Source organism: Vigna radiata, chromosome 6 (genome assembly GCF_000741045.1).
Source record: "Vigna radiata var. radiata cultivar VC1973A chromosome 6, Vradiata_ver6, whole genome shotgun sequence".
NCBI classification, from domain to species: Eukaryota; Viridiplantae; Streptophyta; class Magnoliopsida; order Fabales; family Fabaceae; genus Vigna; species Vigna radiata.
The window spans coordinates 32,902,256-32,929,107 of record NC_028356.1 but is presented as its reverse complement, the minus strand read 5'-3'; the positions used below and the strand labels follow the sequence as shown (position 1 = coordinate 32,929,107).

The 26,852-nt window shown below is 33.4% G+C and overlaps 3 protein-coding genes across 3 annotated transcripts in view; 1 reads left to right on the top strand and 2 right to left on the bottom strand.

The window, feature by feature from the left end:
• LOC106763733 (L-type lectin-domain containing receptor kinase IX.1-like) lies at positions 1-1,428 on the bottom strand. Its single transcript, XM_014647897.1, has one exon. The coding sequence runs from the start codon at positions 1,426-1,428 to the stop codon at positions 1-3; it is 1,428 nt and encodes a 475-aa protein (XP_014503383.1).
• Positions 1,429-1,471: 43 nt separating this feature from the next.
• Positions 1,472-26,852, top strand: part of LOC106763732 (L-type lectin-domain containing receptor kinase IX.1-like) — a 40,997-nt gene continuing 15,616 nt past the window's right edge. Inside the window, 3 exon segments of the mRNA XM_014647896.1 lie at positions 1,472-1,533; positions 1,626-1,866; positions 18,952-18,979. Coding sequence (XP_014503382.1) covers positions 1,472-1,533; positions 1,626-1,866; positions 18,952-18,979 — 331 coding nt within the window.
• LOC106764891 (L-type lectin-domain containing receptor kinase IX.1) lies at positions 5,870-8,378 on the bottom strand. Its single transcript, XM_014649328.2, has 2 exons — positions 6,937-8,378; positions 5,870-6,675 (listed from the first exon to the last, which is right to left on the bottom strand). The coding sequence occupies exons 1-2, from the start codon at positions 8,277-8,279 to the stop codon at positions 6,024-6,026; spliced, it is 1,995 nt and encodes a 664-aa protein (XP_014504814.1). The 5' UTR covers positions 8,280-8,378; the 3' UTR covers positions 5,870-6,023.

The following is a 26,852-nucleotide window of genomic DNA, read 5'->3' as shown; positions in this document are numbered from 1 at the left end:
TTATGCTTTTCTGGATGATGATTCCAAGGGATCCGGTTGCCCATTATTAGAGAATTTTGCAGAAAACATTGGCAATGACACTTCTTGTTTAAGAACATTTATAACCTGTTCTGAGGTTGGCCTTTCCTTGTGGTCTTGGAGGGTACACCATATTCCTACACTGAGCAAACATTTCATTTCATATATGTCAAAATCCATCTTCAATTCCTCATCAGCAGCATTCAAAATATTCCCATCCACATAATGTTTCCATACCCATTTCGCCAAAGGCACATGATTATCTTCGCCATCCTGGTAAGTCCTCCTTCCACATGCTATCTCCAAAGCCAAAACCCCAAAACTGTACATGTCTGATTCTTTGCTAACCCTCCCTCCGTTTATATATTCTGGAGCTAGGTACCCATATGTCCCCACCACCTTTGTCCTCTGAGTCCTCAATCTTGGATCCACCAACCTTGCTATCCCAAAGTCACTAATCTTTGTGTTGAAATCTGTGTCCAACAAAACATTTCCTGACTTTATGTCCCTATGAACAACACTCTGCTCCGCGTCTTCATGAAGATAACGAAGTGCTCTAGCCACACCTAATGCTATCTTGTATCTCACATCCCATGTCAAACTTCTTCTGTTGCCAAACAGATGATTGTCAAGGCTTCCATTACTCATGTACTCAAAAACCAGTATCAACTCCTCTTTCTCGTGGCACCACCCCATGAATTGCACAAGGTTTCTATGTATAAGACGACTTATAATGTTCACCTCGTTTCTAAATACTCTCTCAGAATCTTCAACATCAGAAAATATCCTTTTCACAGCAACCACGCGCCCTGAATCTCCCAGAAATCCTTTGTAAACTTGTCCAGAGCCCCCTTCTCCCAGCCTTCTATCGTCTGCAAACCCGTTCGTGGCTGCAACTATTTCCTCATAACCAAACCTTCTAGGCATAACATCTCTATCTAAATCAAAACCATCCTCTGTTCTTCTCTTTTTGATAATCAACCAAGAAATACTAATGACAACAAGCACAAAAACAATAGAACAAATGACTGTAATAACTACTATCTTGACCTGAACCTTGCATTTGGTTGCGATGTCACTTTCCACTCCATGCGTAGAATTAAGATCCAGGTTTGAACTGAACTCCCAGGTATGGATCACGTTTTTCTCAGTGGACGATCCAGTTGAACCCGAAAACCCAACATTGACCCACTCCGGCAAAACTGCCCACAGGTCGATCTTGTACGAAAGATAACCGCTAGGAGTAGAAGAAGATTTAGTTCCATCAAAGGACCACGAAACAGCCAGGAGTTGGGCAGAAGCATTGTAAGTTATCAACGCATACACCATCTTCCCTAAGTTGTTTTCAATATCAAACTTGCTATAATTGAGAGATGCCACAGAGTTATTGTTGATCCCTACGTGTTGCATTGGTGGGTCTAACTCGTTTATAAAAGTGTCAAATTCGACAGCAATGATATTATTTTGGGTGGCATCGTATAGGCCGAGAAAGGAGCCATCGGAGGTCGGTATCTGGTATAAAAGGGGTGCCAAGAAGAAGGCAAAGCCATCACCATATTTGGCTACTGTTGTGTCGATAGTGAATGAAAAACGAGTTGAAAAATCAGTGGCAAGTCCATCAGAAGAGTCTTTTAGGCGTAGAGGTTGGCCATAAATGGCTCTTCCATTTCCATTCTCGATGATTGGGTTGAGCACAACAGATCCGTCCTCAACCTTGGCTACGCCAGCGTATCCAACGATGCTTGCATTTTTAGTGTCGTTAAAGTTAGCTATGGTGAAGGAAAGTGGTTGAGCCAAGTTTATTGGAAGGATACAGAGGATGAGGAACAGAAGAAAAGCTTTGGAGTAGTGGAAATTTCCAATGGTTGGCAACATGGTTTATTACCAGAGTCTAAGCTTGAGATAATGGCAAGACATAACATTGGATAGTTTATATGCCCGTACCATAAATTATAATAGCATGATTTATGAACCCCTCAACGAAGACTTCTTATTATCATCTTAATGTGACAGGATCAAAAATTTAATTAGTGCCGTTGCTTGAAGTTCAGAAAAAATTGCAGGTGTTGCAGTGAAATCAAGAATAATATTATCCTAATCATGGAACTTTCTTCTTGACAATGTATGATATTATATTACTGATGACTACAGCTTCGTTGATGCTCTTGCAGGCATGTGCATGCATAGCTCATTCATTGTGTCAGATTTTTTGTTTTTCAAATTTATTTGCAGGGCTGTCACAGATCTGTAGTTAGTTAGAAAAAAGAGAACAATAAGGTAAAGAAGGAAAGGCAAGATAGGATATTTGGATGCTTTGAGCTCTTGAGAATTGAAGAGCAAGTTTTTTCTTTTTGATTATTTTGAACTGGACAGCATTATTTTTTTGATAACGAAATGCAGATGAAGGAAAACAAAGAAATGATGTGTGTATCTGTTGGCGTAACTGATATGGAATTGACATTCAGGAGTTGCGTGGGCTAATAGTATATAGAAGTTGTTGTCAAATGTCTATGCTCATAATTGCTTGCTTTAAATATTGTATTTCTCAGAACATGGCTTGCTTGGCGTTTACTAATCCTTACACAAATATAATCTAAAAAAACGCCAAGGAAGGGAGCAACTGGATTGTATCCATACACACATAATTACATATACAATACAACTAATCACGTCATGATGTCATCCATTTGTTTTTAGTCTCTTAATTTAGATATTTTTAATTAAAACATATATTAAATTTGTTTTATCTATAAAGTATTCAAAATATTTATATTTTACAATTAAATATTTTCTGTTTAATTTTTTTATTAAATGAGTATTTTATTTACTTTTATTATGTGTTATATAAGATTAAGTGATTAATGTAAAATAATAAAATTATATTAAAAGTAAAATGATAAATAAATTTTATTTTATTTATTAGAAACATGTTAGATTGTTAGATTATTATACTTTTGAATATTTTTTATATCATCTTTTAATACGACTAATAAAACATCCCGTCACCATTATTATTTTTATATTATTAAAAAATTTCATATTTATTAACAATATTAGTAAATACAACGACGAAAATACACACACAATCAACTAAAAATTAATATAACATTTTTAAATAATTAATAAATTAAATTTTTTTTATAGAAATACTTATATTTATTAGAAATTTTGTAACATCATTTAAATAGTATAAAACACTATTAACAAAACATTCCAAAATTAATAAACTAGAACAAATATCTATGTAAAATATGTGTAGTTATTCAAAATAATTATATTTCAACCTCAGCTACATAACTCTAATTAAGATTATTTACTTAAATACAAAAGGATCTTTACAATTTCAACACAAAATGAAATCTTAACTAAACAAAGCTAGACTATACATTTATACCCTCGTCGTTCATCGCTTAGGGTTTATGCTCTACATATATCTCATCTTTTTTTGTTCACACTCATAAGATAATCATTAAAATTCATACAACAAGAACAAACAACAAACAACATAAGAAAATAAGCTAATGTTAAAAGAATTAAACATGGAGGAGGCATAGTTATCTCATAAACTACTGGTTCAATACGTCGTAGGATCTTATATGGACCAACAAACTTAGGAGACAACTTCTTAGAACAGATAGATCTTCCTACACTAGTGGTAGGAGTCACTCATAGGAAGACATGATCTTCAACTGTAAACTTCAATGGTCTCCTTCTCTTATTAGCATAATTCTTTTATTAATTTGAATACCAATAAACGTCGATCCCCTAACCCACTGACGTCTAATTGGTGCAGAAATGCAGTTAAATGTATTTTTGGTTTAGGACTTCAATGACTCAACATAGTTAGACATATGTTGTTTGATTGACGGATGTTTAAAAGCCTTTAAACGTTGGATCCATTGATTACTGACGTCTAAAAGCTTAACATATGATGTCAAATAGAACTTAGCCGACGTCTAAGTGATTTATGACATCATTGTATAAAGTAACCAACGTCTAATTGATGATTTTATTTATAACAATGTCACTGGTCATTTTTTACGTTAACTGCTTGATAATCTGACATTGAATGGTATATTTCACACTAGTGATACCTGTTAGTAGTCGGCTCTTAAGGTATAAATCATCTCTCACTCGGTAGCAAAGTAATCTCTCAAGGATCAAGGTCTCAACTAACACAAATGAACACTCTATTGCAAAATATTTGTAGCTTTTTATCTTTCCACCCCTTATGTCAACCCTTGGATCTCTTATATCTAAGGGCATGGGGTCATAACTCTTCACCTTCTCAACGTCGTTTCAATTCTTATACTACCTATAAACCCTTCATCTTCCACATCAAATCAAGTCTGCCACTTCATCATTACAACCTCTTTGTCTCTATGTTTCTCGAGATTGGAGGCTACTATACTCATAAGGTCAGGTAACCAAAGAAATACAAATTTTCTTTCCACACGGCAACAATGGATTCCGGCACCATGACAATAACATCAAGATTCAATTATATACATATCGAGTCTGGGAAACTAGTATATCACATGTGTCCGAGTACATTTCAACCACTTATACCTAGATGTGGTTGACCCTTATGGTATAAAAACATACCATGACGGCATGGTCAACCCCAAGGCAACCTTGACCATATTAAAATCAAGATTAAACATCATTAGCAAAATTGATTAACTAAATACTAATTTGGGTAATTAGCCATATTAACTAGGTCAGGCTCATCCAAGTAAAAATTCTATAAATAGTAATATAAATAGCATAGTTTATGAGGTAATTCATTATATTTTTCATTAATTATCACATTTACTACCTGATAACGCATATGAATGACTTGAACGTCAAAGATGTCTTTTGTAGATACAATCTTAAGCTAAGAGGCTTTTAGTGAGTGTTTGTTGGAGTCTTTAAAGGATATATTTAGTCCTATAACAACAATTTCAAATTTATTATTCTTTTTTCCATGAATCAATTTACAATGTATCATCTCTTTGAAGAAGTTTACCTTCTAAAATAGACATTTTAATGCAAGTGAATAAATGTTTCTTTCCAAGTTATGACTATTTTATGATTAAAAGTTTAGACCTAGTCACTTTTATTCTATCATTTATTATAAAACCAAACAAAGGTTTTAGTTTCTATAAGTTATAAATCAATTAGTTTCAATTTTGTTTTCTTCAAAGTCTTTAATCATCTTCCTACCAATATATATATATATATATATATATATATATATATATATATATATATATATATATATATATATATATATATATATATATATATTTTAAATTGTAGAGTCTTTTTTCCACTCTTCATCTATTCCTTAGTTATTATGGCTATAATACTCCAGGAATATTTTTGAGTGATTTCTTTTATCTATCTCCTCGTCAATAGTCATGTGAATTCTAAGTAAAAATAGCATATCATCGATTGTGATATGCAATTTGTTGTAGGTATAGAATATTTGGAGTGCAAAGTGAGAAAAAAAATTAATAGAGAAAAATATATAACAATAGGTTATAGATAAAGAGTATCTAAATTTAAAAATGTATGAAAATTTCTCAATTCTTAACGAAAAACAATTCTCTGTGTAAACTACAAAATAAGATATCAATTCTATTTGAGTTAATCAATTAGTATAAGTCTTAAGAACGTGAGACACTTTCAAAATGAAATTATCTTCAACCCATTTACATGTATATATGTATATAACAGGTCATTGATCATGAACAAACTATATTTAAAGGAAATTATCTTACACAGCCTAATAGCTTATATTTGACAGCCATTTAACATCTTCTCACAAAAGTAAAAGAAATCACAGAACGAAATGAAAAAAAACTTTATTTAAAGGAAATTATCTTACAGATAGTTAATTGCTTATATTTGACAGCCATTTAACAACTTCTCACAAAAGTAAAAGAAAATCACAGAACAAAATGAAAATCTGAATGAAAAAGTACACTACTTCATTCCTTCCGACATGAATTCAAAGGTTAACGTCCAACACTTATAAAGCTGTCGGTGAAAGGTAGTGTCTGAACGGACTGAAAATTAGGTTGTTCTGAATATGTAACTAGAGAAGGAGGAAGACGGTCATGCATATCAAGTGGAAGCTCCGGCAATGGCGCTTCTAGTTCAAGAACTTTGATCACTTGTGCAGCCTTTGGCCTTTCCTTGTCGTTAGGGTTAGTACACCACAACCCCACAATGATCAAGCTTCTCATTTCATCTACATTAAACTCTTTGTTCAATCTCTCATCAACAACATCCATCACATTCCCTTTCACATACTGTTGCCACACCCAGTTCATCAGAGGCACATGAAATTCTCCATCATGGTAAGTTCTCCTTCCACATGCGATCTCAAGAGCCACAACCCCAAAACTATAAATGTCTGATTCCTTGCTAGCCTTACGTCCGTTCAGGTATTCTGGGGCAAGGTACCCGAAAGTCCCCACCACCCCTGTCATTTGAGTCCTCAACCTCGGATCCACAAACTTTGCCATTCCAAAATCTCCAAGCTTGGTGCTAAAATCTGTGTCCAACAACACATTTGCTGACTTGATATCCCTGTGAAGAACACACTGCTCCGCATCTTCATGAAGATAACGAACTGCTGCAGCCACCCCTAATGCTACCTTGTACCTGTAGGGAGAATTGGGATGAAACGAGAGAAAGAAACATGTACATGTAAATATGTATACAATGCAAGAAAATCAATGCTTGTTTGCCTATGTTTATTTAATTATGTATTTTCTTATTTTCATGTTCATAAAAGATGGAGAAGTTATTCTTTTAACTGGTGTCAGATGTGATGCAAAACACACATGGTAATATTTTAAATGTTCCAAACAGGTAATAAAATACATTCAAGAAAATAGCATCTATGTTATATATCGAACTCACCTAACATCCCAGGTCAAAGGTTTTTTGTCCCCAAAGAGATGAGTGTCGAGACTTCCATTAGGCATGTACTCAAAAAGCAACAGAAACTCACCTTGCTCGTGGCACCACCCTACGAACTGCACCAAGTTTCTGTGTATAAGACGGCTTATAACCCTAACCTCATTGATGAAAACTCTCTCTGAATTTGCAAACTTAGCGAAAATCCTTTTCACCGCAACAACCCTCCCCAAATCACTCAGAATCCCTTTGTAAACCTGTCCCGAAGCTCCTCGCCCAAGCTTTCTATCATCTGCGAATCCGTTGGTGGCTGCAAGTAGTTCTCTGTAATCAAATCTTCTTGGTATAGTTGCTCTATCCAAATCAAACTTAACCAAGTTGGCTCCACCTTCACCATCATTACTCTTATCAACCTTATCCCTTATTTTCTTCTTCATTATTGCCCACACTGCAACACTCACAACCACGGCCACCAAGACCGCCGAAGAACTCGCCACAGCAATCACCCAAACTTTTCGTTTTCCGTTCCCGTCCCCACCGGAGGAATTATCCGAAGCATCGGAATTCAACGTTGAACTAAAGTCCCAGGTGTAAATAACATTGTGTTCAGTGAATTCGCCTGTTGAAGCGGAGAACCCCACATCTACCCACTCTGGTAGAATTTCCATGAGGTCAACCGTGTAAGAAAGTGAAGAATTGGAGTGTGACGTTGCTGTTCCGTTGAAGGACCAAGCCACAAAGAGGGTCTTGTTGGAAGCTGTGTAGGTTATCAAAACGTTACATTTCTTTCCCAGGTTTTTGTCAATGTCAAATTTGGCAGAAGTCACGGAACTGAGAGAGTTATCGTCTATGCCAACATGCTGCATGGGAGGGTCAATGGTGCCATTGAACGTGTCAAACTCAACCGCGAGGACGTGGTTGTGGCGAATAAAGGTGTTGGAAGTGGTGTTGAAAAGGGCAAAAGTGCCACCACCTGAGTTGGGAGGAATCGGGTAGCCATGAGGGGCCATGTAGAAGGCGAAACCGTCAGCATAGGTGCCGTTTTTGGCTCTGTCAATGGAGAAAGTGAAGTGTGTGGTGAAGTCTGTGAGAACATTCGATGATTGGTCCCACAGGCGCAGAGGTTTTGCGTACAAGGCTCTTCCAACGCGGAAAAGATAATCCACAATGTTGAGTTCTACGCTGCCGTTGCTGGCTTTGCCATCACCTATGTATGCCATGTTTTTTTCACTCTCAGGGTCGTTGAAGTTTGTTATGTTGAAATTTAGTGATTCTACAGTTTTAAGAAAGGGAGGATGAAGAAGCAGCAGAAGAACAAAAGTTGTCACCATCTTTAGCAAACTCATTCTCTGTTTTTTTCTTCTTTTTTTTTTCCCTCACTTGTTCATATAATTTTGATAGGGCTAAGACAAGGGGAAGAACAGTTAGCTAGAATTGATGAATGGAGCTTATTGTTTAAAGATATATATAGATAGATACAAAGTACCATATGATTAACAATTTCTCCCTTTCGAATAACTTTCTCTTGTTTCTTCTACATTGGTAAGATTAAAACTCGACCATAAATAAAATATACAAACTCAAACAGAGTAGTGTATGCATTACATGTAATCACTTCGTCGTTAATTTTTTTTTATCATTTTTTAACCGTTAAATGCTACTATTTTTTTTTTCTGTCATTTAGCTTGAAATGTCAATTGAATAGTATCCAATATATTCTTTTTAAATATAACAAGTCTTATTTCTACTTAGACAAGTCAGACAACAACAAAAAAAGACAATTTGCTTAATTGGAAAGATTGTGTCAGTCGTAGATACAAGTGTTTTGGAATTGGTTTGGTTTGAAGAGGTTTTGGTTCACTTCTACGTCATTTAGTGTAAGGTCTAATAGTAAATCTATTTTTTGAATCAGCTTAATGCCACGACTAAATGGAGTATTTCATCTTTGGGTGTAGTATAAGGTTAATTTAGTTAAAAATTCAAGTTTTAAAATGGAATTAAGCAGATAAATTTGAAGAAAAAGTAATAAAGTTATCGTTATAAAATTATGATTTTTTTTTTTTGTAATTTCTTAAAGAAAAGCATGAGTGCTCATGTTTTGACCATATATGGTTTGATGTTATCTTATACCAAATTTCCTTTTGTCAAGTTTTTCTAGAAGTGGGAATGGCTTATCTAAATATAAAGGTTTTTCTTTATTTTTATGATTATGAATGTTTTTATGTAATGTTTATTTTCTTCATATTTAATAATACTTTTGACATGATGCAAATGATGTTGAGATGGAAATATCTCTCAATTAGAATATCATAATCCACAAAGACGTGTCACTTTATTATATATATATATATATATATATAAATAAGTAATTCACATAATATGTATTCATTATAATTGAACCAAAAGTCTTCATTCCCATCATACACTTTAAACAAATTGCCTTGACCAAAAGTGTTCATTGGACATACGGGCCCAATTAATTTAAATGTTGATGAAAACTTCCACAATCAAGGAAATAAGAAAGATACTTCCAGCTAGAAAAAAATTTAGTAGAGATAATTACATTGACTTCAATTATTTGATGTTTAGGTTATATTTTTTAAAGTTGTGGAATAAAATGTGTTTTTTTGACTATTCTACTGCCTCTCTCCATACAATTGATTTGAGATGGAAATATCATAACTAGAATATCATAATGCATAAAGACGTGCTCTTTATAAAAGAAATATATAAATAATTTATATTATATTTATTTATTATAATTGAATTTGTTCTACGTTTAATAGTTACATATTATTTAAAAATTAAAACTTAAACTGTTTAAATACTTTTTTTTATCATTCAATATTTTTTAAAAATAAATTGTGACAGAATTCTAGTTTTTAAAATAAATAATATCTTAATTATATAATGACTAATCTAACCATATTTCACAAAATTCAAATTGAAACAGAACAAAAATCCTCGTTCACATATACGCACTAAATGAATTCCCTTACCAAAATATTAATTAGACATACGGTTCCAATTAATTTAAATGTTGAGGAAGATTTCCACAATCAAGGAACCAATGAGAGATACTTCCGCCTAGAAAAAATTTACTAGAAATAATTACATTGACTTCAATTATTTGATGTTTAGGTTATATTTTGTAAAGTTGTGAAATAAATTGTGTCATTCTTTTGACTATTCTACTACCTCTATCCATAATGAAGACTTACTTTAACGATAATAAATGATTCGATTTTTAAATTTTTAAGATATAATATTTTTTTATGAGTACATAATAATATTCTTGAAATTGAATATTAAATAAATTGTAAAATTTAGGTTTTCAAGTTCTTAAAAAATAATTATTTTTAGGGTTAAATATGTTTTTAGTCCCTATACTTTGGGGCGATTTTGGTTTTAGTCCATTTTCAAACTATGGTACAATTTAGTCCTTCAACTTTAGAAAATTCTGGTTTTAGTCCTTTTTACCAATTTTTTTTAACTTTATTTGTTGTTTCAAGCACGTTTCTTAGTTAACATTGAAGCAAAAATGCGTCAAACAGTGTAAACAATCCAAATGCTATAATGAAACGTGTTTGAAACAACAAATAAAGTTAAAAAAAGTGGTAAAAAAAGACTAAAACCAGAGTTTTCTAAAGTTGAAGGACTAAATTGTATTATAGTTTAAAAATGGACTAAAATCAAAATCGCCCCTAAGTATAGGGACTAAAAACATATTTAACCCTTATTTTTACGTTATCCCAAATATTAAAAACAAAAATATTTTTTTCTCTTAGTTCAAAAGAGAGAAAGAATTAGGTCTGGGTCATGTACATAGGAGAGAAAAGAAAATGCACACTCTCTTTTCACATCACAACACAATTAACTTCATTTCTACAAAATTAACGAAAAGAAAATGATTGATGCACATTACATAAAGTGGGGATGAAGTGAACACTTTTTTAAGACGAAGTTTACACACCAATGAAAGTAGGGACAAACTAAGAAATTAACATTAGTGCAAAATAGACCTTTAAGTCTGTAAACTTAAGTCTGTTCAGAAAAAAACAGATTTAAAAAATGTGCGGTGGCAGTTTTGTAAATAAAAGTAATATTTTTACATTTGTTACTTTTTTAATAGACTTAAATTAATACTTTTACATCTATTACTTTTCTAACATACTTAAATTAGTATTTTTACATATGTTACTTTTCTAACAGACTTAAAAAAGTGTTATTTTTACATCTCTTAGTTTTTTAACAGACTTAGTTTAATATTTTTACATGTGTATCTTTTGTAACAATCTTAAAAATGTCTTTTAACCTACCCCAAATCATTAGTACAAAAATCGCGTACAACGTCGAATATTTTAAAATTTAACGGAGAATTCGTAAATGACGTCATATAAGAAGACGTTAAATTGATGTCAAATTTCTAAGATTCGACGTTAAATTAACGTCAAATTTTGTCAATATACGACGTTAACTTAACATCGAAATTTTTTAATATACGACGTTAATAATTTTTTTTATTTTTTTTAATTAATTGTGATCCTTTTTTACAATTCTACGAGATCTGAAAACAGAAAAATAACAAATTTCAGTTTTGGGTATTTTATAAAGCATGAACTATGATCAACAACAAACAACAATAACCAACAACAAACAAGTTCAATCAAACAACAACAAACAAGTGCAACCAAACAACAACCATAAACAAGTTCAACAAAAAAATAATAAACAAGTTCAACAAATAAGTTCTTCAAAATGTAAACAAAAACTAACCTTCACTACTACAAAAGAGCCTTTTTAAGTCTGTTATTTCGGGCTTTTTAAGTCTGTTTTACAACAGACTTAGATTCGGCAGACGTAAATTTTAAGTCTGTTGTTGACCAACAAACTTAAATTTTAAGTCTGCTGTAGACCAACAGACTTAAATCTTTATACAATTATAAAAAAAAATAATAATGAATTTAAATTTATTGTGACGAGAATAAATTTAATACTTTTTAATTTTATTTATTTAATCATTAAACCAAAAATGACAAAAATCAAATTATCTAATAAATTAACCCAAAATCACCCAAACTAAATGATTATAAATCAAGCTTGAAATAAAAAATACTAAACATATGAAAATTTTCGAAACGATATATTTTAACATTACATTTCAATTTTTAATATAAATTTATTTGAATAAATACTTTTAAAGGTACTCAAATTAATCTTCACGTTGGAGGAGATAACCAGCTTTTGCCTTGGAATCCTTGCTTTTCTACAACCTGTAAGTCAAATTTCAAACATGTTCAGCATGCCAATACATAACCATGGAACATGCCCCTATTCTATAAAGTATATTGCTAATGAGCACCTTAAGTCAAGTCTACATCAACACATTCATGCTGAAATTACACTCTACTATTGTGAGGTCAACATTGTTATTAAATACTGAAAGTTAAGCTACATGGACCAAAAACTGCATAGTAAATATAAAGGATCAAATCTGAAAAGAATGAGGGACTAAATTCGCAAAATGAAGATAGGAAATGAGATCGAAAATGCAAATAAGGCTGAATAATTCAACTTAGGTAAAATTGTAAGCATTGAATGATTATTGTATATTCGATATGACAAATGCTACAATTTTTTCATAACATTTTCTAGTTTTATATCAAACAGTACCTTAGAGCAACTATTACTTTTCTAGTGTTTGTTTTCTAGAAGTGAAATGTACCTTTGCTTGCTAAGGAATGCTCAAGACACCATGTCAGAAGTTCTTCACCACAGACACTCCTTCATAAAGGGGAGCACTGATTCCATCTTCGCCAACGCTCTCCAATTTTCCACNCACAATAAAAACCATCTTCTCTACCAAACCACCATCATACAAAATTTTGCTGCCTCAAATATATGTTTTCTGCCTTAGCCTCTCACATATGGCATTCAATATATGCTCATCCAATAAGGTAAAAATTCGATCCTGCAGCATATAAAACACAATGTAAGATNCATTTAAGTTTGAAGTGTGGACAATGCACAAAATCACGTTATCTTGTAATAAAACTCAACTGATTTAGCATAATGGGAACAACAAGGATCAAATTCTAGATCTCATGAACATAAGGTTATATCACTTGCAAAATCTATATAACTGGTGAATTGATGACAAGGAAACTACTCTATAAATTTCTTAATAAATGTGAAGAGATGACGTATAATTTCCCTTTGGAGGTCTTCTGGAAAATTCTCCAGGAGCATTTCTTCATTCACCCCCTTGTTGCAGCCTAGTTATATCATTCAGCCTGTNGCACTCTCCTACATGCCATCAAAAACATATTATATATAAATATAAATCTATATACCTTTGAAAGATATTCCATTTGCTTGATTTCCTTTATGTATCAGACGAAAGAGCCATTACAATGCTGGTTTGTTGTCACTACTCTATCGCCGCAAGTGGTCATCGCCGGCTAGAGGAGAGAAGACAAATTATCGTTTAGAGGTAAGAAAAACATGAGTCGTTGCAGATCGTTAGCCGCACCCACCTGTGCCTCCATTGACGCTATTGGTGCGACCACCATCAACCACCACGGAAACCTTAAAGCAAGAATTAGAAACCCAAACCCCCAATTCGAAACCCTAACCCCCAAAACGCACCAACATTTTGCAGATGAACATCAAGAACACACAAAATTCGGAATATCAGAATCCCCAATCCCAAAATCGCAACTTCAAAAGCAATTTCTTAAACGCTAGAACACGAAAGTTGGTTGGCACTATTCCGTCAACGCATCGGTGTCGATGAGTCGCCAAAGGTCGTCATTGCCGACTGGATGAGAGATTGAGAAACAAATTATTGGTGTAGAGATGGGAAGGGAGAGAAATTGCTACGTGAGAGCTTGAGAGGAAGAGAAATGGGAGGGTTTAGCAAAATGAGAGCTTGAGAGGAAGAGTAATTGTAAACCGTGTAAAATTTTAAGTCTAGAAAATAAAATTTAAGTCTGTTATCGTGTTAAGAGACTTAAAATAGTTTCTTTTATTTACAAAATTACACCGCATATTTTTTAAATATAAATTTAAGTCTGTTATTAGAGTAACAAACTTAAAATAACATCTTTTATTTACAAAATTGCCACCGCATACTTTTTAAGTCTAATATTTCTTTAACAGACTTAAATTAATAGACTTAAAAACCTTTTTTTGTACTAGTGCTTCAAAATGTGGGTTCATCGGAATAAAGTATCGTCACCTGTGAGAGAGAAAGCAGAATGCACCTATGCAGGACAAGAACACGAAAATAATCGGTCAAAATAAACGAAAATCATACATAAAGTAGTTAACTAACATGCATTTGTATCAAATGAAAGAAAGATTACCTCTGATGGTCGTCAAACTTCGTTCAAGAAAAGTTTGAGAAGAGAAGAAGGTCTCGCATACTAAGATAAAGTGAATGAATTTTCAATCTCCCGCTCAAATTTTTATTGAATTCACTAACCTTTTAACGTCTAACGCTAGGGTATTCGACATTTTATATCCTTTTATGTCGAATTACAATTATAAACGACGTTTAATAATTACATTTATTTACAAAAATGTCACCGGTCATTTTTATCGTTGACTATTCAATGGTTCGACGTTGAATGTGTGACATTATACTTTGTTTTTGCACTAGTGAATGGATTCACATTTCACTTTCACTTGCCAATCCCGTAAAAAAAAAATTCACTCTTCAACCTTTTCACTGTGGAAGGCAGCTCGATCTAAGTTCGATGGGCAAATGAGTTCACAATCTGCTCAAGTCATTGCTAACAAAATTGTAAGTATAAACACTAAACCCAAAAAATCATATTTCATTACGAATACTTTTATGATTAAACTTGAATGTGTTGGCAGGATTCCTTTGTTGAACAGACCACTCAAGGTTTGTTTGTTCCATATGACCGCAATGATATACTTACTGAAGCCATTGGAAAACTAGAACACTCAGGCTATGTACGTGGTGCTTTTGGTTCATGGGGACTTCGCGATTACTTTGGTCCACCACAACGAACAATGGGTCAATCCGTAAATGAGGATAAGATGCAGCTAGAGTTTGAAGAAAAAATGAGTGAAATGAAGAGATCTTTAGAGCAAAAAATCCTATCCCTGGTTGATAATAAACAACCAATTCAAGACAAAGCGGATGAACTTCCTGAATAAGTTCTACTCAGAACAAATGACTCTTGTTCTGCTATTGAACAAGCCTTTTAGTATGAGTTATATATTGATGGAGATCCTCCGAGTGTGGTTGTAATAGGATGAAAAATGAAGGAGGGTTAACCATTCATGGTCTTCCTCTACCGAAGGATTGCACACGTGTTGTGGTTGATGAAGTTAGCATCCAAATGCACAACTGCCTGTACCAATTATAGAAGTTCAATTTGTAGGAGAGGCTTTAGGCACATTTGTGGCTTGGCCTAGAAATCTAATTGTGCCATACGTTGGGCAACAACATGTACTGTATTTTATTCTTTAATAAATCTTTTTTGTAATTTATAAGTTAATGAACTAAATTTTTGCATATATTTATTTAAGTTATCCCAACGTCCAAAGCAAGTGGAAGGTCCTGCTACTCATGAAGATCATGACATGGCAGAAGAAGAAAATGATCCTATGTTAAAGCTTATGGCCATGTTGCCTAGGTTGAAAAGAAAACCAAAAATTGTACAACCAGACTTCAGAGTATTTGGATTCGAAAATATGGTACCGATTTACATTAGCAATGATGTATTTGAGTTGATTGACGGAGAACAAATGTTAAACATTTATATTATCCAACTATGGTGCATGTAAGTAGTAATGTCTCTTATATATTCATCATATAAAAATATACAACAATTAAGTGAGTGTGGGGCAAAGTCGAGAAACCATGTATGGCTTTCTTGAACCTTAGACCATTCAACCATTTGAGAACACACCAAAAGTCAAGCAATCATATATGCAAACATGAATGACTGAGTTAAAAAGAGAGTTGTATATCGCGTCATACATTGATGGGTATGTGTTTCTCAATATTCTCCACTTTTATTAAAATTTAATTAACAGACTTACTATTTGTTGGCACATGTTAGGGGCCATTGGGAAATGATGGTTATCATACCAAGAAAAACACAAGTTGTATGGTTTCGTTCCCTTCATAGGAAGATGAAATCTGACTTGAAATCCTTGTTACAAACGTAAGTATTACATTCTTTGATATCAAGTCATTATTATATTAATATATTAACTTATGTTTTAAATGTTTCAAATTTGTTTAGACTTATAGGTAGACCCAGAGCACAACAAATTGAAATAGTCTATCCTAAGGTTGAAATTCATTGATCTTTAACTTATTAATTTTCGTAGTTAAATTTAAACCATAATATTTAACTATTTTCTTTCCCATGTTTAGTGTAATAAGCAGGCAGATTCTTGGACATGCGAGTACTACATCATGTCATGGATGAAGACAATCATCCAAGCAGGAATTAAAGAGGATTGGACTAAGGTAATAATTTACATTTGAAATCTTACAAATCTTAATCAACTTTACACATTAGAATGAAAATAATTTCAAAGTTTTCTTGATTTTGTAGCAGTTCAACAATTCATCTTCATTAACAGATGCCATAATAAGGAAGCTAAGAAAGGAATGAGCATGATATCTTACTCAAAAATGTAATTAGGATAGAATAATTTACTTTACTTTAAGTTCTTTTTGTTTTGATATCGATAACTTTAATTTTTAGTTTTGATACAGTTTCGACTATGAATAGACGAATTCTGGAAATATATACATTTGAAAGACTAGTATTTTGATTTTCAAATGTAGTAAAATTATGAAAAATGAATCAATTTAAAAAAAAAACCCTCAATTTAACGTCGGATTATGCACTAAGCGACGTTAATATACGTATATTGACGTCGGCCTATACCATGGCTAATGTCAACTCTATTCAATTGCACACCCAGTGTAAATATCCGCTGAGCGATATTCTCTGTGGCTCAACGATATTGACGTCAGCCTCTTGGTAGATACGACGTCCATTGCACGTCTAACCTCTCCGTAGTGGACATCAAATCCTCATTTACATCCAACAGAAGCATAACCATTGATAAGCAATTTGGCGTCTAATAAGTGTGAAAAATACTTGTTTTCATACTTATTAATTAGCTCAAATTTGTGCTTATTCATCAAATAATGTGTTTTCTCTTAGAGAAGTTGTTTAGTCATTTGTATAGGAATTTATACATCATTTAGAGTGTTGTCAATTGTTTCTCATTAAGTCAATCATTTTTCGCTCAGCTACAAGGAAGATAATTCGCTCAACGCACCATCACAACTTGTTGAGTGAATTGAATGTTAAAGGATTAGTAGTTGAGTTTTTGCTTAACGCATGCATAGTTGTGCGTTAAGCGAATTAATTAAATCTGAATTAGCTTTTAGTTCGAGAAAGACATAAAAAGAGTAACTTCTGACAGAGCAAAGATACGAAACTTCTTTAGGAGCTTCAGGAGACTACTTCAAGGAATCAAGACACTATTTTCTACAAGGAATTGCTTCAAATGTGTATGTTCTAGATGACCAGGAGTAGGTGGAACTCTATTTCATTGGAATTGGATGTACTGAACTCATTTTGATGTAATCTTCATGTTCAATGTATTTTGTGTTCAAATGCTCTTCTTGCTTTTCTTGTCATTATATGGAAGTATAATGAATTTTTAAATGTTTATGTTTAATGGAAAGTGAATTTAAATGCATAAGAAAAAGCAACCAAAAGGAACAAAGTTAGGAATAACATAATCTCTTTTGGTCATTCTTAAGCATCAGATTTTAATGCAAATTATATGTTGAGTTAATTAAGGAATTAATAATTTAACATATATATTTAGAACTTGATTTAAGGAATTGAACCAAGTATACAATGATGTGAATGTTTGAACGTATGAAATATTGTCCACGATGTTACTGTAAAGTGATTTAGGAACCCAATTCAAATGAAGCTTTCTTTTAAACTTTCAATCATCATTTTTAAATTATGTTTATTTTAATACAATTTCATCAATATGAATTCAACTATGATCATTACTAAATTAATTTTGGTAAATGAGTCCAATTAGGCAACGTAACTCAATTCTCTTGGGAGAACGATACTCTGTACTTACTTTACTACTTGAAACAAATTGGTATACTTGTCAAAAGGTTATCAACGTTGGGGTTCCCTATGGGCCGATGTCATATATCTTAAATTAATGTCGGCTGAATAATTTGATGTCAATATAATGTCTCCTAGTATGACGTCGAGCTCAAGGTATACATTAAAGACCAAGAAACACCGACGTCGAAAGCCATTTTTGCACCAATGATAGTCTAACAGATAAATTCTCAAAAAGCTTATAAATAAAAGATCTCTATATGAGACGAGCAAAAGGATGATCACATAATGGATATAAAGAAAAATCATCTTCATGGAAGATCAAGAATACTCTCAAACTTCATAGAATCATAAGTTTACTCTTGTAAGAAGAGAGAAAATTCTAAGAGTATATTAGATTGAATTGTATTGTAAACACATCCTTTCAATAAGAGTAATCATATGAGGACTTGTAAATGATATGATTGATTGCAAATTCTAAAGAGAATACAAACACTTAACGCTTAATTCAATGAGGTTAAACGATAGTTAGACGAGTTTGTCTAGTGGAAACCAAGAGTGGTTGAAATTAAACTAGACAGTGTATTGAGAAGATATTAGGATTCTTAGGGATTCTAAGAGTGGTGAAAAATACTACACAACTAGGAGTGGGTGAAACTTAGTTCTAGTGATAATAACGAGGGTTACTAGGTTGACTAGGAGTGGTGAAGAATACTACATACTTAGGAGTGGGGGAAACTCAACTAGATAGTGTATCGGGAAGATACCAAAATTGTCTAGGGATACTAGGAGTGGAGACTAATACTGCACAATCAGGAGTGTGTGAAACTCAACTAGATAGTGTATCAAGAAGATACTAGAATTGTCTAGGGATACAAGGAGTGGTGAAGAATACTGCACAACTAGGAGTGGTGATACTCAATTCTAGTCACAGTAATGGGGGTTATTGGGTTTGACTAATGTAACAAGGATTGGTGCAAATACTCAAATGTACTTCATTGAAAATCTAGTAGAACCCTCTGAGAAGTCTTAGAAAAGAAGTGGACGCAGCTCAGTTGAGTGAACCAATATAAAATGTTTGTGCTTAGTGTCTTAACTTTACAAACAATCTATCTACAAACTCTACAATTGTTTGCAAAGCTAAATCTTTGACAAATATTCTTATCATCAGACACATTATTCCAAGAGTTATTTCTCCTAAACGCTAAAGAAAATTAGTTAACCACTCGAGCTATAAACGTTTCAATCAAAGCAACATTTTACAAATCAAGGGTTTATCTTTCAATGTAGATAATCTAATCACTATCAAGGAGTGCTAAACATTAGCACCGAAAAAGAATTCCAAAAACACTATCCAACCCCTCTTCTAGTGTTTCTTGCAATTTCACTTAAGAGTTTTAGATATATCTTAGTTACCAAAAAATTGCCAAAACTTGCGTTTTTCAAAAAATTAATGCATAATAATCGATTATCCAAGTTTGATAACCGGTTATCTTAAGCTAATAGTAGATTTAAGTGTTTCGACAATAATCGATTATCTTAAGCTGATAATCGATTACCTTAACCTTCTTTAAAACAACATATATATTCACAAATAATCGGTTATCAAAATTGATAATCGATTATCTTAAGTATATATTCACAAATAATCGATTATCACGATTGATAATTGATTATCTTAAGTAGTTATGCACCACAATTCTTTCTCATTGTAGTAATAATTGATTATCTTGGATGGATAATCGACCATCCTTATATTCTGGGTCAAATTTATGATACTATAATCGATTATCGTAAATAATAGTCGATTATCATGCGTTACTGTATAAAGTTCATTCTAAAACTAGTCGTTGCAACAACTATAAATGGCTAGAAACAACTAGTTTTAAGACAATATCGTTTATAAGACAAGACCGTCTAAGATCTTCATGTTTTGAAGCTTAACACACAAGGATAAATGAAATGAGTATTTGACAAAGTATTATCCTTGTTGAATTAATATCGTTGAATGAAAGACATCTTATGAAAAAGCGTTGTGATATCTAAATGGTTAAAGAAAAGGTTCACCAAATGCATTAGAAACAAACGATCCTATTGTCAATAGACACACTACCACTAAATGATCTTTTATGAAAGGACCATTGCATGATATTTCAGTAAACGCGATGTTAAATTATATTTTAATAAACGTGCTATTATGACAATAGACACACCATTAAACAATATCATCATAAACACGTCAATATGTTATATGATAGTATTATTAAATGCGTCAATGAGCTGAATGATATTTTTGGTAAAAGTGTTAAAGCTACAAACAATGCTCCAGAAACACTATGTTAGGTAACACTTTCCTAAACACGCATTTGTATTGAAAAAAGATCACTAAATGATGTGTTGTTAGTAAACTCTTCTTAAAGGCTAAACGATACCTTGAAACAAAAAGATATTTTTAGCCAACGACGAAACTTTTAGGAATCAATACTTGGTATCCTTTCAAAAGTACCTAAACGACTTACATGTATTGACAAAGTTGTTTTGAACACGCAATGTAAAGCATTAAATGCCCAACGTTTCAAACAACAAAAGTGATAAGAAAAAGGACATATATATCTACGTACATCTCTATTGTACTTTATGTAGTTGCCTATTACAAGTATCCACATGCTCCATCACGAATAAGTCATAAGTGGACGTTAGAAACAAAGACATTCATGGAATGTTCTCTCCATTAAAAGTCGCGCTGAAAAGTTCGTATAACTTTGGTTAAAGCACTGCAAAAGCATGTTTGCTCTGACACATTGACTTCAAACTATGGCTATTCCCTATGAAAAGGCTATGAAGATTTGAAGATCGAAGACAAACATTATCTAATGAATTTTTTCCCTTAAATAGAAGATCACTTGAAGAAAAGATCAAGAGAATAACAACACGAACAACAAAAAGATCAACTAAGAAGAAAAATTCATACTCGTGAAAGAACAAAAATTATGAGAACATACTCTCGAGCTTAATAGAGTCATAATCTTACATTTGTAAGAAGAGAGAAAATTTTACAAGGTCCTTTAGATTGATTTGTATTATAAACACATCCTCTCTGTGAGAGTTATCGTCTAAGATTTGTATTATAAACACCTCCTTTGTTTTTCCCCTTTCTCTTGCTCCCTTGTGCCTCCATTCTTCTCTTCTCGCGTCTCTCTTTGTCACTATCATGCTCCTCTCTTCTTCTCGTTATTATTCACCTCTTTTCTCCTTGATCACATCCCGAAACATCTCTAGGTTAGTGTTTTGGTTTTGGTGTTGATGGATTGCATGGACATTATTGTTTGTGGAAGTGGAAAACATTGCATGGAGGGATGCCATGGATTTCAAAGCATTTTGGCCTTCAATGGATTTGGAATTGCGTTTTGGGCTTCAACAGATTTCGAAATCCGTTGAAGGCCAAAACGGATTTCAAAATTTGTTTGGGTCTTCAACGAATTTAGAAATTCATTAAAGAGCTAAACGTATTTCGGAATCTATAGAAGAGTCAAATGGATTTTAAAACCCATTGAGTGTTTTTTCATCCCTTCAACGAATTTTGAAATTTGTTGGGCTCTTCAACGTATTTCGAAATTCGTTAAAGAGCCTAACGAATTTCAAAATTCGTTTATCTCTTCAACGGATTTTGAAATCTATTTGACTCTTCAACATATTTTAAAATCTGTTGAAGACCTGGGAACTTGAGAATACTTTGATGCATCTATTTTTCACGTCCACAAACTTTTCAACCACAATTACCACCTCTCTCGCTCCAGCTCCACCTCTCTTGTAACATCCTTTTTTTTATTGTCACAAGTCAAAAATAGTTCATTTTGTTCTCAGCGGAAATACTTACAGGAAAATCCCTATAAATCTTATTCTTGGGAGAATAAATCTTAGCCTATTACATCCAAATAAAAGGCATTTATTACAAACTAGTAACATCAAACTCAACAAATCAAATAAACTGAAAATGTTTGAAAGAAAACAAAATAAATCTTTCCCAGTTTCTCCCCAATTACTTGCCGCTCTAATCATCAACTGGAACATTTGTAATAACATCTGCTTCCATATAACAACACGAGTTATACGATCATCGCATTCACATACACAACAATAAGGGTAAGCTACCATATTCATCACATAATAAAACATCATCATAACAGTTAGTAATCATCAAAGTAATACTGTAACATAGCACATTCAATCAAGTATACACCACAACTCAACCAATCCAATAAGGCACATATTGTTCCCTGATAATCTACCGTATGAAACCTGTACACCAAAAAGGACACTCGAACCTTGTCTCTTCTACCGTATCTTATAGACAAAGAGAATCATATCCCGTATTACAAAATATACAAAAGAATAAAACATACATGTTATTGTACATATAAAAACTCATCACACTTAACACCATAGCCAATCTTTATCGTCAGTCTATTTTAAAAAATTTCTACCGCAATAATCAATAGAAATCCAGAAATAAATTTCCCAATTTTCGAAACTAAAATTCTAAAACAACAAGATATGACAGCTCCAAAACGGATAAAAATAAACCATTTATATATCCAATATCAAAACTCACGTCACGCCCAATACATAGTTTTCAATGCATAATACGAAAATGATAACATATATATAAATTATGCAAAATGTACTTAATATACCAAACATCTACGCTTCACGGATTCATAAAAATCTCTGTACATTTGAAACTTTTATATTTATATATATATATATATATATATATATATATATATAATAATGCCAAGCTTAGATTTCTCTCTTCAATGAGCAAGCCGTCAAGTCCACTTCTCACTATAACTTAACTAGGGATGGCAACGGGTCGGGTTCGGGTCAGATATTGTGATACCCGAACCCGACCCGCATATAAAAAAATGTACCCGTACCCGCCCCGCTACCCGCTGGATACCCGTATAAAAAAAATCTGCGGATTTTTTTCAACCCGCAGATACCCGTTGGATACCCGTTTCAACCCGTAATTTTTTAAAACAATATTTAATAATTTTTAAACAATGATTAAATTAAATTAAAAAAAACATATTGTTTTCTTAAACAGAATTAGAATCAATATTAAATTAATTATTCTATAAAAAGGGCCAAAAATTTAAATCTTTCATAATTTTTTAAAATGGGCCAAGCCCAAACCCTTTTTTTAGGGTTTCTTTTCTTCTTATTTGTGCACAGCCAAAAGCCACTCGCTACCTCTTCTCCGCTGCCTCCGCCGTCGAGATTGTCTTTGTTCAGCTCACCACCGCCCATGAACGCCGCCTCTCTGGATGCGTTAGCCTCCTCTCGACAACGAAGCTCGCCGTCATCTCCTTCACAGAACCTTAGCCCGCATCGACGGCGCTGTCAACCACCATGACCGCTGCCAGCAAGCCTTCGCTCAAGCCACAGCCTCCATCAACACCGCAACTTCATCCTATCAGCACCTGCTCCGCCATGGCGCCTCTGTCATCGCGCCTCTGCCATCGCGCCTCTGCCATCGCGCCTCTGCCATCGCGCCTCTGCCATCGCGCCTCTGCCATCGCGTCTCTGCCATCGCGCCTCTGCCATCGCGTCTCTGCTGCTGCTGGAGCCGAAAGATCTATTTTTTGCCCAACATCACTCACGACATTCTTTTGGTCTGAAAGAGCAAAGAAATTGCTTCCCTCATCTAGGCAGTGGCTGTGACGTGTTCGACAGCGTCGCCAGTTACGCGTGCGGCGGCAACGCAAGATCTGGATTTGCAGCAGCACCGTGACAATATGACTCTGCTGCTTATGAATGGTTACTGAAGAAGAAGAGCAGGTTTAGATATCTGGTGGATGTTTTAGTCTGTTTTCAAAATTGAAATTTAGGGTTTGATGAAACACAACGTACATAAGCTTTTTTAAAAGGCAAAGGATAAAATTGTATTTTACTTTTTTTCAAACGGGTAGCGGGTACCCGCGGGCGTGGATAGTATGATATCCGAACCCGACCCGTTAACAAGCGGGTATTAAAATACCCGCTACCCGTTACCCGCGAATACCTTTTACCCGCGGGTACTTAATACCCGTTGCGGATTTTATCCGCGGATACCCGCGAGTACGAGTTTTTATGCCATCCCTAAACTTAACCAACCATATCAAAAAAACCATGCAACATCTACCCTATAATCATTTATAAGAAAGATTGGTTTCTATTAAAATTCATTCCCACATCTATTCTTGTTCCAACTTACCCTCACTGCAACCCTATCTTTCTTTCATGTATGTCTAAAAGAAACGTATGAATCAATATTCTGTAAATCACCGAACCATCAAATAAACAACTTTCAGTCACCCAACTCTCTTCTTATTCTCTTTCTTCTTTCTTTGATTTTTTAATATTATCCTATAAGTCACTACTCAATATCAGTCACTGCATATTTACTTCTTGCATGTATTTAATCTAATAAACGTAAGTTTAATACAACACCCGAAAACAACAGATATGATCAACCTAAAAACAAAGAGTACCATTAATAACTATCATCCTGTACCAAAGAATTAAAATTTCCCAGGCTAGAATCAAAAATTCACATGCATGCATCAGCTATTTCTGTATTCAGTTTAAACGTTAAAGAAGACAGAAAAAAAAAAAGAATTATGTCCTATACCAATACAAGCATACAATTTTTCTTCAGACTACCTTCGACCTAGCCAAAACAACAGATAAAATTCATCAAAGAACCCACCAGAACAACCCAAAAACAAATACAATCCAAACAGTATCATGTGCACATTTAACCACCCATGCTTGTGAAGTACAATTCATAAAACATAGAACAAGTTCAGCTTCCCTTACCTCGTTTCCTAGCCAGTTTTCACTCATTCTCGGATTACCACCAGTTCCAACCAAGGCGTAAGACTCTCCACGATTTGCTCTTTCAACGGCAAAGCTTGGAAGACCTCTTCTTTCCCTCGCTGTAGCAGTAGAACCAACCACCAAGCCAACCATCCAAGATCCTCATGGTGTCTCTTTTCTTCACGATGCATGCTCACAGTGGGTGGATAAGGAGTAAGTCTTCACTCTCTACTTTGAAATAGATATTTACCCTCTAGGTTATCTCCCAATTCACACGGTGCCCTCCTTTCTTTTTTATTTAAACCTAATATACTCCCTTCAACATGCTAACCCTAGTGGCAAAACTTCCCCCAATAATACTCATCCTTGCTCCTCCAAATATTTCTTGTTGCTCACTCCCTCTCTCTCTGAAGAGAAATATAACTACCTTCGAAACCGTTTCTCTCCCCCTGCCCACATCATGTAATTTAAGCAGCGAATATAGTAAATGCTTCTTTCTCTCTCCCCTCTCATAAAATATAATATCTAGAAACAATATATATCAATATATATATATATATATATATATATATATATATATATATATATATATACACACACATAATAAAATAAGAAACCCCTTCACTCCCTTTAAAGCCCATGCACTAAAACACGTATCACTATTTCTTTCACGTCTCTGTTTTCCCAACGCTAGAGTGGGTCTCACTAGGGGCCTATGAGAAATAAAGCCAAAAGCCTTTCCAGGCTAAAGGAAAATCGAGCTCAGGGACAGGGAGTTTCAAACATATACAAGCACCACTAGGCCATTATTAACACACTCATAAAATAATACAAAAGAAACCAGTACATAAACCATGTTTCAACTCATTTCGAAAATTAAAACTAAAACTATTATTAATTATTTTTGTTATACAATGCCTAAACACTTTTATCACCCAATAAAATACCATAATTAAATATTTTATATTAGAAATTATACAAATAAAAATAAAAGATAGTTTTATTTTATCCGGGTCTTACATCTCTAATCACCTCTCCACCAAATAACCAAACAAACTCTCTACACCACCACAAATCTTGTCAAAGAACCATTGAATGAATGATATTTTGAGAAATTAGAGATGTGAGGTGAAAGGGTTGGAGGAGCAGGGTGAAATACCCTAATTTTTAAAATCCATGCATATGCATTGCATGGGTTTGAGACAAGTCCAAAACCTAGTACAAGACATTTGTCCATAATGACTAGTGAAGTTTTACCAAATAAATAATTTAGTCAATTATTTTTCCCTAAAACACAAATGTTTTCGCACTAGTAAAAAAATATACTAATGTGCCTATTATACTTTGTTTTTGAAAAATCGAAGTGTAAAAAGGTGCGGTGGCACACGAAAGTATATGCCTCGGTTAAATCAGAACCAAAAGAATATCATAAATATTGCCTTGATAAACTGTCGTTGAATCTATCAAATTAATACTACTTTTCAAGGCAATTTCAATATTGCCTAGTAGTATTCAAGAAAGTAGATAGGGCTAAAGTAACCCTAAGTCGTCTCCCAATGAACACGGAATTGCTTTCGAATATCTGACTCTTATGAATGCTATGCAATGCTTATGAGTAATGATTAAAAGTGAGAATATTTAAAGAATGTTGTAAAACAAAGAGGAAACCTAAAAACAATTATAAAGAAACAGGCTATTCCACTGCTTTTCCAAAATAGATTCGTCATCGGTTATTCACATATCATTGTTCANTTGATTATTGTTTAAGTTTCAAATTAATTAAAGTACATTCTTAATTAATTTGAGGGCGATCATGCAGATAATCAAAGTACATTCTCAATCAAATGCAAGACCTTTCTAGATTATTCACAATAAATTCAACCAAAGTACATT